Raw genomic sequence first — 15,134 nt, 5'->3', positions numbered from 1 at the left:
CACCTGTCCACAACCTCAAACAGTCACACTCCAAACTCCACTATGGCCAAGACCAAAGAGCTGTCAAAGGACACCAGAAACAAAATTGTAGACCTGCACCAGGCTGGGAAGACTGAATCTGCAATAGGTAAGCAGCTTGGTTTGAAGAAATCAACTGTGGGAGCAATTATTAGGAAATGGAAGACATACAAGACCACTGATAATCTCCCTCGGTCTGGGGCTCCACGCAAGATCTCACACCGTGGGGTCAAAATTATCACAAGAACGGTGAGCAAAAATCCCATAACCACACAGAGGGACCTAGTGAATGACCTGCAGAGAGCTGGGACCAAAGTAACAAAGCCTACCATCAGTAACACACTACGCTGCCAGGGACTCAAATCCTGCAGTGCCAGACGTGTCCCCCTGCTTAAGCCAGTACATGTCCAGGCCTGTCGGAAGTTTGCTAGAGAGCATTTGAATGATCCAGAAGAAGATTGGGAGAATGTCATATGGTCAGATGAAACCAAAATATAACTTTTTGGTAAACTCAACTCGTCGTGTTTGGAGGACAAAGAATGCTGAGTTGCATCCAAAGAACACCATACCTACTGTGAAGCATGGGGGTGGAAACATCATGCTTTGGGGCTGTTTTTCTGCAAAGGGACCAGTACGACTGATCCGTGTAAAGGAAAGAATGAATGGGGCCATGCATCGTGAGATGTTGAGTGAAAACCTCCTTCCATCAGCAAGGGCATTGAAGATGAAACGTGGCTGGGTCTTTCAGCATGACAATGATCCCAAACACACCGCCCGGGCAATGAAGGAGTGGCTTTGTAAGAAGCATTTCAAGGTCCTGGAGTGGCCTAGCCAGTCTCCAGATCTCAACCCCATAGAAAATCTTTGGAGGGAGTTGAAAGTCTGTGTTGCCCAGCAACAGCCCCAAAATATCACGGCTCTAGAGGAGATCTGCATGGAGGAATGGGTCAAAATACCAGCAACAGTGTGTGAAAACCTTGTGAAGACATACAGAAAACGTTTGACCTCTGTCATCGCCAACAAAGGGTATATAACAAAGTATTGAGATAACAAAAGTTTATTGACCAAATACTTATTTTCCACCATAATTTGCAAATAAATTAAAAATCCTGCAATGTGACTTTCGGGATTTTTTTTCTCATTTTGCCTGTCATAGTTGAAGTGTACCTATGATGAAAATTACAGGCCTCTCTCATATTTTTAAGTGGGAGAACTTGCACAATTGGTGGCTGACTAAATACTTTTTTGCCCCACTGTACATACAGTTGAAATCGGTAGTTTACATACACTTAGGTTGGAGTCATTAAAACTCGTTTTTCAACCACTCCACAAATGTATTGTTAACAAACTATAGTTCTGGCAAGTCGGTTAGCAAATCTACTTTGTGCATGACAAGTAATTTTTCCAACAATTGTTAACAGATAGATTATTTCACTTATAATTCACTGTATCACAATTCCAGTGGGTCAGAAGTTTACATACACTAAGTTGACTGTGCCCTTTAAACAGCTTGGAAAATTCCAGAAAATTATGTCATGGCTTTAGAAGCTTCTGATTGGCTAATTGACAGCATTTGAGTCAGTTGGAGGTGTATCTGTGAATGTATTTCAAGGCCTACTTTCAAACTCTGTGCCTCTTTGCTTGACATCATGGGAAAATCAAAAGAAATCAGCCAAGACATCAGAAAAACAATTGTAGACCTCCACAAGTCTGGTTCATCATTGGGAGCAATTTCCAAATGCCTGAAGGTACCACGTTCATCTGTACAAACAATATGTATGCAAGTATAAAGCAAGTATAAACACCATGGGACCACGCAGCAATCATACTGCTCAGGAAGAAGACGCGTTCTGTCTCCTAGAGATGAGCATACCTTGGTGTGAAAGGTGCAAATCAATCCCAGAACAACAGCAAAGGACCTTGTGAAGTTGCTGGAGGAAACAGGTACAAAAGTATCTATATCCACAGTAAAACAAGTCTTATATCGACATAACCTGAAAGGCCGCTCTGCAAAGAAGAACACACTGCTTCAAAACCTCCATAAAAAAGACAGACCACGGTTTGCAACTGCACATGGGGATAAAGATCGTACTTTTTGGACAAATGTCCTCTGATCTGATGAAACAAAAATATAACTGTTTGGCCATAATGACCATCGTTATGTTTGGAGGAAAAAGGCAAGCCGATTCTATGCAGTATTCTACGCTAGGACACTCTGCTCAAAATAGTTTAAATTCCAGTCTCATGCTCCACCAGAGGTAATTAAACTGACTCAAGACAAATGAGGCTGGCCTTTGTCTGGCATCCTCTAAGACTTGTCTTCCAGTAGCAGGAGGGAGGTGCTTCCTTGCTCATGATGCCCCACTTAGGTGCACTAAACCTGGCTGACTGGCTTGAGGGCTGTCACAAAGTACAAAGAGAACGAAGTGCCGCTTCGCACAATGAAATCCACAACAAACACTAAACGGAACAGTAGGCACACCTACTTCAAAAAGACACAGAATTCCAATAACAACATGAAGCAGATTAAATGTCACACAGGATTAAAAACAAACTTTTACAAGATGGAACAGGACACTTCTGAACGGTGCTGCTGCCTACATTTCTACCACAGGTCCATTACAATTGTAATGACTAAGGATAGAAAGAGAGTACACTTTTGGATTAGGATAATCTCCAACTCGAAACCAACTCAAATTCCAACTAACAGATCTGTCAAACTAGTGACTAAACCCTATTATCAAAAAACTACAACATAGTGGAAATTGATCCAAATACAAGTCCAAATATTGACTAGAAAAAAGGAGGGAAGGAGAAAACTGGGATACAAGTCAGTTTTGGTTTCCATTAAGAGCGTATTCCAATCTGCTGTGGTGTGTTGGAAGCAGCCATCGCTGAGCCCTAGGCCTATTAAAGAAAAAAGCTAAGTGAGAAGTAGCCATTGGTCTGAAGCAGAAGGAAATTCACATGATCACCACAATGCCTACTCCACACATGCTCTACTAAGGTTTTCCAGCACACAGCTTGGACCTACTACAGTAGCAACACTACATGGCCAAAAGTATGTTGACACCCCTTCAAATGAGTGGATTCGGCTATTTCAGCAACACCCGTTGCTGACAGGTGTATAAAATTGAGTACACCGCCATGCAATCTCCATAGACAAACATAGGCAGGAGAATGGCCCATTCAGAAGAGCTCAATGACTTTCAACATGGCACCATCACAGGAGGCGACCTTTCCAACAAGTCAGTTTGTCAAATGTCTGCCCTGTTAGAGCTGCCCAGGTCAACTGTAAGTGCTGTTGTTGTAAAGTAGAAACATTTAGGAGCAACACTGGCTCAACCACAAAGTGGTAGGCCACACAAGCTCACAGAGCGAGAGCGCCGAGTAGCATGGCTGTGTGCTCGATTTTATACACCTGTCAGCAACGGGTGTGGCTGAAATAGCTGAATCCACTAATTTGAAGGGTATATGCAGTGGCAGTCAAAAGTTGACACACCTACTCATTCCAGGGTTTATTTAAACTATTTTCTGCATTGTAGAATAATAGTGAAGACATACAAACTAGGAAATAACACATATGGAATCATGTAGTAACCAAAAAAAAGTGTTCAAAGAAAATATATTTTATATCTGAGATTATTCAAAGTAGCCACCCTTTGCCTTGATGACAGCTTTGCTCACTCTTGGCATTCTCTCAACTAGCTTCAAGAGGAATGCTTTTTCAACTGTCTTCAAGGAGTTATACACAGAAGATCTCAGCTAAACAAACATTTATTTTCTGTCGCTCTGTGACTGCCGATAACTTCAGAACAAAGTTGACTACAGTACAAAGTTGCCAATGTCTTTGCAATTGTTATAAACAAGCAAAGGATAAAACGCTGCTTCAAATGAAAACAGATGACTGCATTGAAAGATACAGTATTTCAATCACATTGAAATCAATTGAGTTCTATTATCATAGTGTAGGCCTAACAATGTGTGCAATGTGACAAATATTCATTTTAGTGCATACCCTAAGCATTAGAATAAGCTTCCTCAATATTTGATAATTTCTTTCTAGGAGCTGAACCATTGTCAGTATCTAATGTTAAGGTAAGATTTGAATGGAGAGAGTTAAGCCAAGAGCAGTGCTGCTTTTCTTTTGATCCTATCAGTATCTGTAGGAGAATTAGGTTAAGAAAGGGTTAGGGTTAGCGAAAATGCTCTCCTAACCTGCTATGAAAAGTATTTTAGGGAAATCAAGGTTGGTCTTGCTTTTCATGTGCCAGGTGTTAGCTAGCTCTGCAGCAACCGAGTTGTTGGTCCCAATTTTAGCATTGTCAGAAATGCTACAAAAAGATAGCACATCGTTGGTTCTTAAGGGACAGAAAATGAGCATGTGAGAGCGATAAACAAATTAAAACTGGTGCGCCTACAAATGTAGCCAATCGGCAATTTTTTAAGTCCAATGTTCACTTTATGGACACTACAGTCTCGTTTTAATCCGACTGATACAAGTTAAGCTATGTAGGCGCAGAAAATACTCTTAAAGCTCAATTGCTAACAAGCCTGTTAAAAATTCTGGTATGTGGTTCTTGGTAACGGCCGGACGGTTCATAACGAGAGGCTGGGAGTGTGGTGTACCTCCAATCAAGTTGATTCGCTTCAACCAATACCGACACTATAATACGTACTGTAAAGAAGCGGCTGCAAGTCTGTAGTGGGATCCATCTCTGGCTTTCGTATTTCAGTATGTCGGCCCTCTTGTGTAGCGAGGGCTTCCAGGAAGACAGAAGGTACCACGATGTCCGAGCAGTCATCCTACTACTTACTCCAGTTTGTGTGTTGGAGTGTGTGTCCTGTCCTGTGACGCTCTCTCCCTGATCAACATATGCTACATTCAAGATACACACACACCCAGCCACGCTGGTAGTCGAAACCAACTGCAGGCTACTCCTACCTCCCTTTCTTGGGTTGGGCAACTTGCCTTGAAAATAAAATGGAAGAACTGGTTTTCAACAGCTGAGCAGAGTAAGGATGTGAAGCTTAGTCATGTGTCTGACGCAAGGTAGGGAGGTGAATTCCTACAGACTGCAGTATCTACAAAGGACATTCTCAATTCTTAATCCACTCAAATCACCACTAAACCATTCAAACAATTAAACCATTCAAATGTGACTTTACGGAAATGCAGATGAAGTGTGGTTTATTTCACATGATGAAAACAAAAAGAGCCCTCTACCTTCAAAAGCAGGATTGTCTTGAAAGGTGTTTAACAAGTGCTGTCATTACAAAGTTCTTTCAGACAGAATGTCAATCTAGCCATGTTTTAATAGTTCTAATCGAATGCAAACTCACTGTTATCTTCCCTGAAGAGTTGAATGTTTCTAAATGTTTTACATGCCTATTGCACAACTGTTAGACATACTACCTGAGGGAGATTCTTTCCAAACACATAACAGTCCGGCATAATGAAACTAAAAGCCAATTAAGGCAGAGTGGGGCATTGAGGTGACCAGATGCACCAATCACCTCCACACACACATTAGACTGGATCTGCCACCACAGGTTAGACAACGCCTCTGCTGAACCAGGAGTTGTGTACTGTCTCCTCTCACTGGCTTAAAGCATAAACACACCAGTCCACTTCTATTTTACCAGCCATGTTCGATTAAAAATGATAACTCGTTCTCTTCTGCAACAACAACCTGACTGGGGAAGTGTCCCATGAGAGAGGTGAGGGGTCAAATGACCCTGTTGGTAACTAAAGAAGACTTGTGATTAGCTGTTACAGCAGTGGGCAGTGCCATACCTTGTCAAGTCTCTTCTGCCAGCTGTCCTCTCTCTTCACCATGAGTTCGATGCAGTGGGAGAGGGTGGACAGGATCCCAGCTGTAGTGGCCTTAAACGTGATGGCCTCACCCTTAAAGTCGATCCCATTCATGCCCTTAGGATTAGCAGCGGGAAACACTGGGAGAGAGAGATGACATGACACAGTTTGATGACATGGTTCCAATGTCACATGCCACCATTCTACACATAACTGTGCTTTAGGGGTGATGAAACGAAGATTCGTTTTCTGATCTGCTTCCACAACACACATTCAACACAAACACACATTTGGGAGGAACGCAGTGTTATCTACAGTGCAGCGCCCCTAGAGCTATTTTAGGGGTCAAGTGCCTTGCTCAAGGACACAAACACTCATACTGCTACAAGTAGTAGCAACTTTAGTAATAGTATAAGTGTGAATTTACACACTGATCCTCACGCTTCTCTTTGCTGCCGTTGTTGTAAAGGCAGTCGCCATCGGGCCGTGTGCTCGAGGGAAAGTCGTCTTCATCCTCCTCCACCACTGGAAAGGAGACAAGACTCCATTATTCTACCAGGGTTGCCATTCCATGTTCTGTGGCAAGTGTGGTTATTACAATTTACATGGCCAGTTCAATATGGAACTGTAAAACCCACAGAAAGCCCCCAAAGCCCCTTCCAGGTATTCTTCAGTACCTCTGACTGTCCCTCTCCCTCCATGTTAGCTTATTTGTTTATTTTGATCCCCATTAGCTTTTGCAGAAGCTACTCTTCCTGGGGTCCACAGTCCCTCTCCCTCCATGTTAACCAGCTACATTAAGTCTACCTCTGTCTCTCTGGAACTCGTCCTTGGAGACTCCATCTGCGCAGCTATCAAAGTACTTCTGCAGCGTGTCCACCTGTCTGCAGAGGATGTCTCTGAACGTCTCCATCTCCGCCAGCTTCTCCGGCAGGCTGTGGCCCTTCAGGTCCAACAACACAAACACACGGGTTCACTGTTAGATCTTAACATAATTAAACAATCATGCATTGGGAATCAACGGGACATCTGCACGAAGTTAAGGTTTGTCCCTTGGTAATGAATGAATTAAACAAAATGCCTAGCTACACCTTTCCAGGGGCTGTATTGTCCAGGAGCGATGCCTGCGTATGCAGAATAACTATTTAAATGGGCGGTGTATACCAAGAAAGCAGACTTCTGGCACGTTGGCGAAATTAAGCCAATAAAAAGTGTTATGGCGGTTACATGAAATGGACAAGCTTTTTGGGAGACTGAACATATTAGCAAAAGTTGTGAGTTTGTAAGTCTTCGGTCAAAATATGTAGAGCCATTTCGAAGGAAAGGCTGTACACAAAAACGACAATACTGAAAAGACTGTCCTCTCTAAAGTAATCATGGGAATGACAAACGACGGCTATGTATGTTACAGAATCTGAAATAAACATTCCAATCTTAAAGATCAAAATCTATCATAACAAATTTGTTGTCATTTGGAATGTTTTTAAAAAAGGTCAGTGGAAAGCATATTGCATAATTACAGGTAGCCTGAATAGTACGCAAGGCCAATTAGTACTCTAACATTCTATTTATTGCATATACAGTGCTGTCTGGAAAGTATTCAGACCCCTTGACTTTTGACACATTTTGTTATGTTACAGCCTTATTCTAAAATGGATTAAATAGTCCCACCCCCCTCAATCTACACAAAATACCCCATAATGACAAATCAAAAATGGGTCTAGACATTTTTGCAAATATCAAATTTACATAAGTATTCAGACCATTTTCTCAGGACTTTGTTCAAGCACCTTTGGCAGCTATTCCAACCTCGAGTCTTCTTTGGTATGATGCTACAAGCTTTGCACGCCTGTATTTGGGAGTTTCTCCCATTCACTGCAGATCCTCTCAAGCTCTGTCAGGTTGGATGGGGAGCGACACTGCACAGCTATTTTTAAGTCTCTCCAGAGATGTTCGATCAGGTTCAAATCCAGGCACTGGCTGGGCCACTCAAGGACTTGTGCCGAAGCCAATCCTGCGATGTTTTGGCTGTGTGCTTAGGGTTGTGGTCCTGTTGGAAGGTGAACCTTTGCCCCAGTCGGAGCTCCTGAGTGCTCTGTAGCAGATTCTCATCAAGGATCTCTGTAATTTGATCCGTTCATCTTTCCCTCGATTCTGACTAGTCTCCCAGTCCCTGAAAAACATCCTCACAGCAAGATTCTCCTACCACCATGCGTCACCATAGGGATAGTGCCAGGTTCCCTCCAGATTGAACTATTTAGCCTAAATGCCAATCTTAGTTTCATCAGAACAGAGAATCTCATTATCAAAAGTTACCTAAAGACACTTAGACAAACTCCAAGCAGGCTGTCATGTGCCTTTTACTGAGGAGTGGCTTCTGTCTGGCCACTCTACCATAAAGGCCTGATTGGTGGAGTGCTGCAGAGATGGTTGTCCGTCTGGAACGTTCTCCCATCTCCACAGAGGAAGTCTGAAGCTCTGTCAGAGAGACCATCGGGTGGGTTCTTGGTCTCCTCCCTGACCACAGCCCTTCTCCCCCACTTGCTCAGTTTGTCTGGGCGGCCAGCTCTAGGAAGAGTCTCGGTGGTTCCAAATTTCTTCCATTTAAGAATAATGGAGGCCACTGTATTTGGGGACCTTCAATATTTTGGTACCCTTCCCCAGATCTGTGCCTCGACACAATCCTGTCTCGAAGCTCTACGAACAATTCCTTCTACCTCATGGCTTGGTTTTTGTGCTGACATGTCAACTGTGGGACCTTATATAGACATGTGTGTGCCTTTCCAAATCATGTCCAATCAATTGAATTTACCACATGTGGACTCCCAAGTTGTAGAAACAGCTCAAGGATGATCAATGGAAACAGGATGGACCTGGGTCTGAATACGTATGTAAATGAGTACCTGTTTTTTTATTTTAAATTTGATAAAACTGTTTTTCGCTCTGTCATTATGAGGTATTTTGTGTAGATTGGGCAGTCCCTCCAGGATTCCGCGATCACAAAATCAACCAATCAGTGCATATTAGGCGAGAGCTCGCAATTTTGACCAATTCCCGCACTTTTACCGTGGAAATGGACCAATCAAAAAAAAAAAAAAGGTAATTTGCCAACGAAAATAACAGTTAGCATCGGTGCGAAACAATTTCCAAATGTTTTTGGTAACTAGAGAAAGTCAACAATCAACAGTCACTTCGAATCAGCAAAGCATAAGAGAATGTCAGAACAGTTCCCACAGCAGCGGCAGATCACCATGACTGAATTGCAAAATGTATCACAGAATTTCAGAATAGCTGCATCAAAATCAAGCATTTTTGGCTGCAGAAATCACTTTTTCCCCGTGCGAAATCCTGGAGGGACTGATTAGGGGGAAAATCAATTGAATCCATTTTAACGTAACAAAATGTGGAAAATGTCAAGGGATCTGAATATTTTCCGAATGCACTGTACATGTCAATCCACTTTTCTGGACACTGGATTAAGTTGGTGTATTTTGGGGTGCTTTCATTTGAAAAGGACACTCCAGGACTGTTCAGATTGTTGATAAGCACTCTTCTCATCGTTCTATCCTTTAAAACATTACTGCCATGTATGAGAAATGCATTCCATCTCATATTTTAATATTAGCTAGACGGAACATATCATTTTCAAGATGTTAATAATTGCTTCTAAAAGTCTGAAGATTACATCTCAAAACAATCACACAAAATGTGGTGAATGCACAAGCTAAGACATGATACATCAATATCCATCTGCTAAATGATGAAAATAGATATTATGGATATCATAACACTGAAAAAGGATACGGGCAATGAAGAGTTATAAAGCATTTATAGACCATATAAAACCTTGATAAAAGTTAGCTTTACAGGCTGTGACTGATGTTATGTACATGTTTTAGAAAAACTTTCCCTAAAAAACATTCTGGATGTGACATAGGGGTGTTGGCTGGGACAGGCGATCTTTACAAGACTGTAGAACACGCAAACAAAACTCACAACACTTCAATTTGGTCTATACTGCTTCATTTACATCACATCTTCATAACCAACACTGGGGGACAGCTGTGAGTGGAGAAACAAGCACTGTGAGCTCTTTCAAAAAACCATGAAAATTTCCGACTTAAACTTTTCAAATAAAGCCTGAACTCCAACATGTAGACCTTAAGGATAATTATAAATGTGGATTAATTTGGAAATGACTAACTATTTAGGCATGCGCAGGTTGAATTTCCCTGGAAATTTGTTGTCAGTGTTGTGGTGGTTTACCTTGAAGGAGGAAGTGGAGGTGGCAGAGAAGCCGCTGGCAGCAGAGGTGAGAGACAGCATGGAGCCATGACGCCTCAGACTGGACTCTGAACCATACCCCGACTCCGCCTGGAGGGGTGGGGGGAGAATACATTAGACCAGTGTTCTCAACTCCGGTCTTCTCGCACCCCCAACAGTACATATTTTTGTGTGGCCCCGGAAAAGCACACCTGATTCTACTTTTTAACTAATCATCAAGCCTGTGACAAGTTGAATTAGATGTGTTTGTTCCTGGGCGACAACAAAAAGTGTGTGCTGTTGGGTGTACTTGACGACTGAAGTTGGGGAACACGTGTTCGACCAGTCTCCAGAGTAAGAAATACATTATTCCCCCAGCCAGTGAAATACAGAATCAAACCCTGAGAAACAGGTCTACTCCAGGAAAGCACAAGGATTGCCTTTAGTCCAATGGGATCTATTGAAGGGGGAACAGGACACTGACTACGCCAGCTTGTGACCCAATAGGTTTGGAGGCCTATAGGAGGCTTGGTACGGTGCATTGTATGCTTGGGTATGGAGATGTCAACATTTGTCCTATCATAATTATATACTCAGAAAACATTGTGATATAGGATGGTATTGACCCCAATTGGCCAACCACTTTTTTTTTTGCAAAAAATTAAAATAAAACCCCAGCTATAACCACCGTTAGGCTATAATCACAATAAAAGTTAATGTTGCTGAAAGCCTGGACAGAGGCTATGTAGAGGAAAATATTTTCTAATATTCCTGTCTGGTGGAGACCGCTTCAGTATGTAACAGGCTTGTGTGTGTGTGTCCACAGGATGCAAGGGAAAGGGACCAGAAACGTGCCTCTCGTGCTTCAGCCAGTGTAATCTGACCTTGCATTAGCTCTCACTTCACTTGCTACACATGTTGCTTCTTGTGGACTGTAGAGTCGCTCTGTCAGCTCTGATTGGCAGACAAAAACAACACGCTCCACGTGAATGCTATACACAGACGTAGACAGAGAGAAAGTATATTTCCTGACAGGACATTGAGCTGCTTTGGTGGAATTGTCCGCTGTGTCTAGCCTACATTCTCCCCTTGCTTTCTTATTTGAAATGGCCTACAGCAAATACATATAGGCAAAGAAGTCAGATTGTCATAAACAGTAACTAGTAATGCTGCATAGTGCCATAAATACACTGAGTATACAAAACATTAAGAACATTTCCATGACAAACTAACCAGGTGAAAGCTATGATCCTTTTTTGAGGTCACTTAAATCCACTTCAAATCAGTGTAGATGTGTGCCATTCAGAGGGTGAATGACCAAGACAAAATATTTAAGTGCCTTTGAACAGGGTATGGTAGTAGGTGCCAGGCGGACCGGTTTGTGTCAAGAACTGCAACGCTGCTGGGGTTTTCCACGCTCAACAGTTTCCCGTGTGTATCAAGAATGGTCCACCAACTAAAGGACATCCAGCCAACTTAACACACCTGTGGGAAGCATCTGTGTCAACATGGGCCAGCATCCTTGTGGAACGCTTCACACCTTGTAGAGTCAATGCCAGACAAATTGAGGCTGTTCTGAGGGCAAAAAGGCTGGTGCAACTCAGGTGTTCCTAATGTTTGGTATACTCAGTGCATAACTCACCTTTCTGGTAAAAATAGTTATTTATTGCTAAGACATACTCACTTTTGACGACAAGCTCAAGTACTTATTAGTACCCTAATGAGGCATCTCAGTCTTATCTCCCGCCCAGAAATCGTGCACTCGTCTTTTCCCACTAGCACCGACTTTGCTGATAACCTCGGAGGGGAAAATGACTTACAACTGATGTGGCTATCTTTAGATGAATGGAAGTTGCTCAGGATAAGAGTGTCTGCTAAACAACTCAAATCTAGTACAAATACGATGGAGTTTCTATTCAAGAAAAGTGGGTGAATAGGGCATGAAGTATGCTAAGTTTAAATATCTACATACAGTGCCTTGCGAAAGTATTCGGCCCCCTTGAACTTTGCGACCTTTTGCCACATTTCAGGCTTCAAACAAAGATAGAAAACTGTATTTTTTGTGAAGAATCAACAACAAGTGGGACACAATCATGAAGTGGAACGACATTTATTGGATATTTCAAACTTTTTTAACAAATCAAAAACTGAAAAATTGGGCAGGCAAAATTATTCAGCCCCTTTACTTTCAGTGCAGCAAACTCTCTCTAGAAGTTCAGTGAGGATCTCTGAATGATCCAATGTTGACCTAAATGACTAATGATGATAAATACAATCCACCTGTGTGTAATCAAGTCTCCGTATAAATGCACCTGCACTGTGATAGTCTCAGAGGTCCGTTAAAAGCGCAGAGAGCATCATGAAGAACAAGGAACACACCAGGCAGGTCCGAGATACTGTTGTGAAGAAGTTTAAAGCTGGATTTGGATACAAAAAGATTTCCCAAGCTTTAAACATCCCAAGGAGCACTGTGCAAGCGATAATATTGAAATGGAAGGAGTATCAGACCACTGCAAATCTACCAAGACCTGGCCGTCCCTCTAAACTTTCAGATCATACAAGGAGAAGACTGATCAGAGATGCAGCCAAGAGGCCCATGATCACTCTGGATGAACTGCAGAGATCTACAGCTGAGGTGGGAGACTCTGTTCATAGGGCAACAATCAGTCGTATATTGCACAAATCTGGCCTTTATGGAAGAGTGGCAAGAAGAAAGCCATTTCTTAAAGATATCCATAAAAAGTGTTGTTTAAAGTTTGCCACAAGCCACCTGGGAGACACACCAAACATGTGGAAGAAGGTGCTCTGGTCAGATGAAACCAAAATTTTACTTTTTGGCAACAATGCAAAACGTTATGTTTGGCGTAAAAGCAACACAGCTCATCACCCTTAACACACCATCCCCACTGTCAAACATGGTGGTGGCAGCGTCATGGTTTGGGCCTGCTTTTCTTCAGCAGGGACAGGGAAGATGGTTAAAATTGATGGGAAGATGGATGGAGCCAAATACAGGACCATTCTGGAAGAAAACCTGATGGAGTCTGCAAAAGACCTGAGACTGGGACGGAGATTTGTCTTCCAACAAGACAATGATCCAAAACATAAAGCAAAATCTACAATGGAATGGTTCAAAAATAAACATATCCAGGTGTTAGAATGGCCAAGTCAAAGTCCAGACCTGAATCCAATCGAGAATCTATGGAAAGAACTGAAAACTGCTGTTCACAAATGCTCTCCATCCAACATCACTGAGCTCGAGCTGTTTTGCAAGGAGGAATGGGAAAACATTTCTGTCTCTCGATGTGCAAAACTGATAGAGACATACCCCAAGCGACTTACAGCTGTAATCGCAGCAAAAGGTGGCACTACAAAGTATTAACTTAAGGGGGCTGAATAATTTTGCACGCCCAATTTCAGTTTTTGATTTGTTAAAAAAGTTTGAAATATCCAATAAATGTCGTTCCACTTCATGATTGTGTCCCACTTGTTGTTGATTCTTCACAAAAAAATACAGTTTTATATCTTTATGTTTGAAGCCTGAAATGTGGCAAAAGGATCTCTGGTATGTCACTTCTGTGTACAAGAGAGAAAGAGAACCTTCATTCTTACCTTGTGTAGTTCGATGGAGTCAATCCATTGGAGCCGGTGCTCTGGATCCTCTGCCCGTAGGTACCACACACTGTCGTTCACACTAATGTCAAAACGACACTCGTCAAACTCGTGGGGCTGCAGGGAGAGACAGAGTGAGTGGAGACACGAGTGACTAGGCCTATACAGGAGACGTCAAACCCTACAGCAGAAAGTACTTTGGGAAAAGCAGTGAGTCTACCGCTTTAACAACAAACATGAGTGGTCAATAGATCCCTCTTTCAGAATCAACTCAACAAGGCCCAAACACCCAACACTAGGCTATATTATTATGCAGGGCTTATTCCAATCAACATGTTAGTTGTAGGAGGAATGTGGTTCTGACTAGAGGTGCAAAGGGTATACTACTTGAAACTTTTGAAGTTTACCAGAAAACTACCAGAATTTTATCATATGACATCTAGTGGCCTTTTTGGGAAATTCAGATTATCATCACAGGTGTATCTCTGGCCCTCTAAAACATTATCTTAATATAAGCTAACTTAGTGAATACTGTAAGAATATTCCGAAGATAAATACACAACGCAGAGGACGAGAGGTCAATAGAGTACTAACAATCAATGGAAATAGTAGTTTTTCTGTAATAGGGGATTAATGAGCAATGGGTATGGGAGGGATTTGTCGATACAGTGAGCCTGAAATAGGATACTTGTTATTTGGCCCAGTTTTATTGCAAGGAATTCTAATTGGCTAGGGCTGGGTTATAAAACGACATGCTGTCCCTTTGTTCTGTGGAGAACTGGGAGAGAACCACAGAAGAGCATCACTGAGGACAGGGGAGAATGATCTACCTCAGCATAATATCTATGATTTATCCTCTTTGAATAAACATATTTCCTCCCCTTGATTTGCTTTGGGGTCTGTGCTATTAAAGAATAACAACAACTGCTAAAGTTTGGTGCCGTGACGAATTGGTCTGAACAACAAGAAAACTTAACAACTGTGTATTGATCCAGAGGAGAGTCTACTCTTAATCTCCTGATTGATGGCCATCAGTGCTGAGTGAGTCTAGACCAATATAATTTTAAAAGAACCAAATCAGGTTAAAATTAGTGCATGCAATGAGTGAAACGTATCTGTGATGTATAAGGGTTCAAGTACTTTGTTCTATTACAGAGTTTTGTCTTGCTCTGTTAGGGGTTAGAGTCCCTTCTTTTGTGAAACCTTCTTGTTGCATAGAAGCGAGTTGCTAGTTGAGTAGCAATGTTTTACACGTGTGGTTAACGTAAGTCTTCAACACAGGGATACAAACCAGCGAGGGCCCAAAAAGGTTACTTTTTTTTCTATTTTCACTGAAACATGTAAAAAAAAAATCCCTGCTAGCGGTAAATGCAGGTTAACTAATTAAACAACAAATATGATCTACATGATCAGTCTCTGTGTGTAAAAT

At 42.0% G+C, this 15,134-nt stretch overlaps 1 protein-coding gene across 4 annotated transcripts in view; it reads right to left on the bottom strand.

Annotated features, from left to right (window-relative positions):
- Positions 1-15,134, bottom strand: part of LOC109896017 (ceramide transfer protein-like) — a 46,416-nt gene that overhangs the window by 14,109 nt on the left and 17,173 nt on the right. For all 4 annotated transcript variants that reach the window (XM_031829921.1, XM_020490202.2, XM_031829920.1 and 1 more), the window contains 5 exons: positions 13,706-13,822; positions 10,100-10,207; positions 6,641-6,776; positions 6,275-6,358; positions 5,816-5,973 (listed from right to left, as the gene is read on the bottom strand). In XM_031829921.1, coding sequence (XP_031685781.1) covers positions 5,816-5,973; positions 6,275-6,358; positions 6,641-6,776; positions 10,100-10,207; positions 13,706-13,822 — 603 coding nt within the window. The remainder of the gene's footprint in view (positions 1-5,815; positions 5,974-6,274; positions 6,359-6,640; positions 6,777-10,099; positions 10,208-13,705; positions 13,823-15,134) is intronic.

Source organism: Oncorhynchus kisutch, linkage group LG8 (genome assembly GCF_002021735.2).
Source record: "Oncorhynchus kisutch isolate 150728-3 linkage group LG8, Okis_V2, whole genome shotgun sequence".
Lineage (NCBI taxonomy): Eukaryota > Metazoa > Chordata > Actinopteri > Salmoniformes > Salmonidae > Oncorhynchus > Oncorhynchus kisutch.
This window is presented reverse-complemented; position numbering and strand designations above follow the sequence as displayed.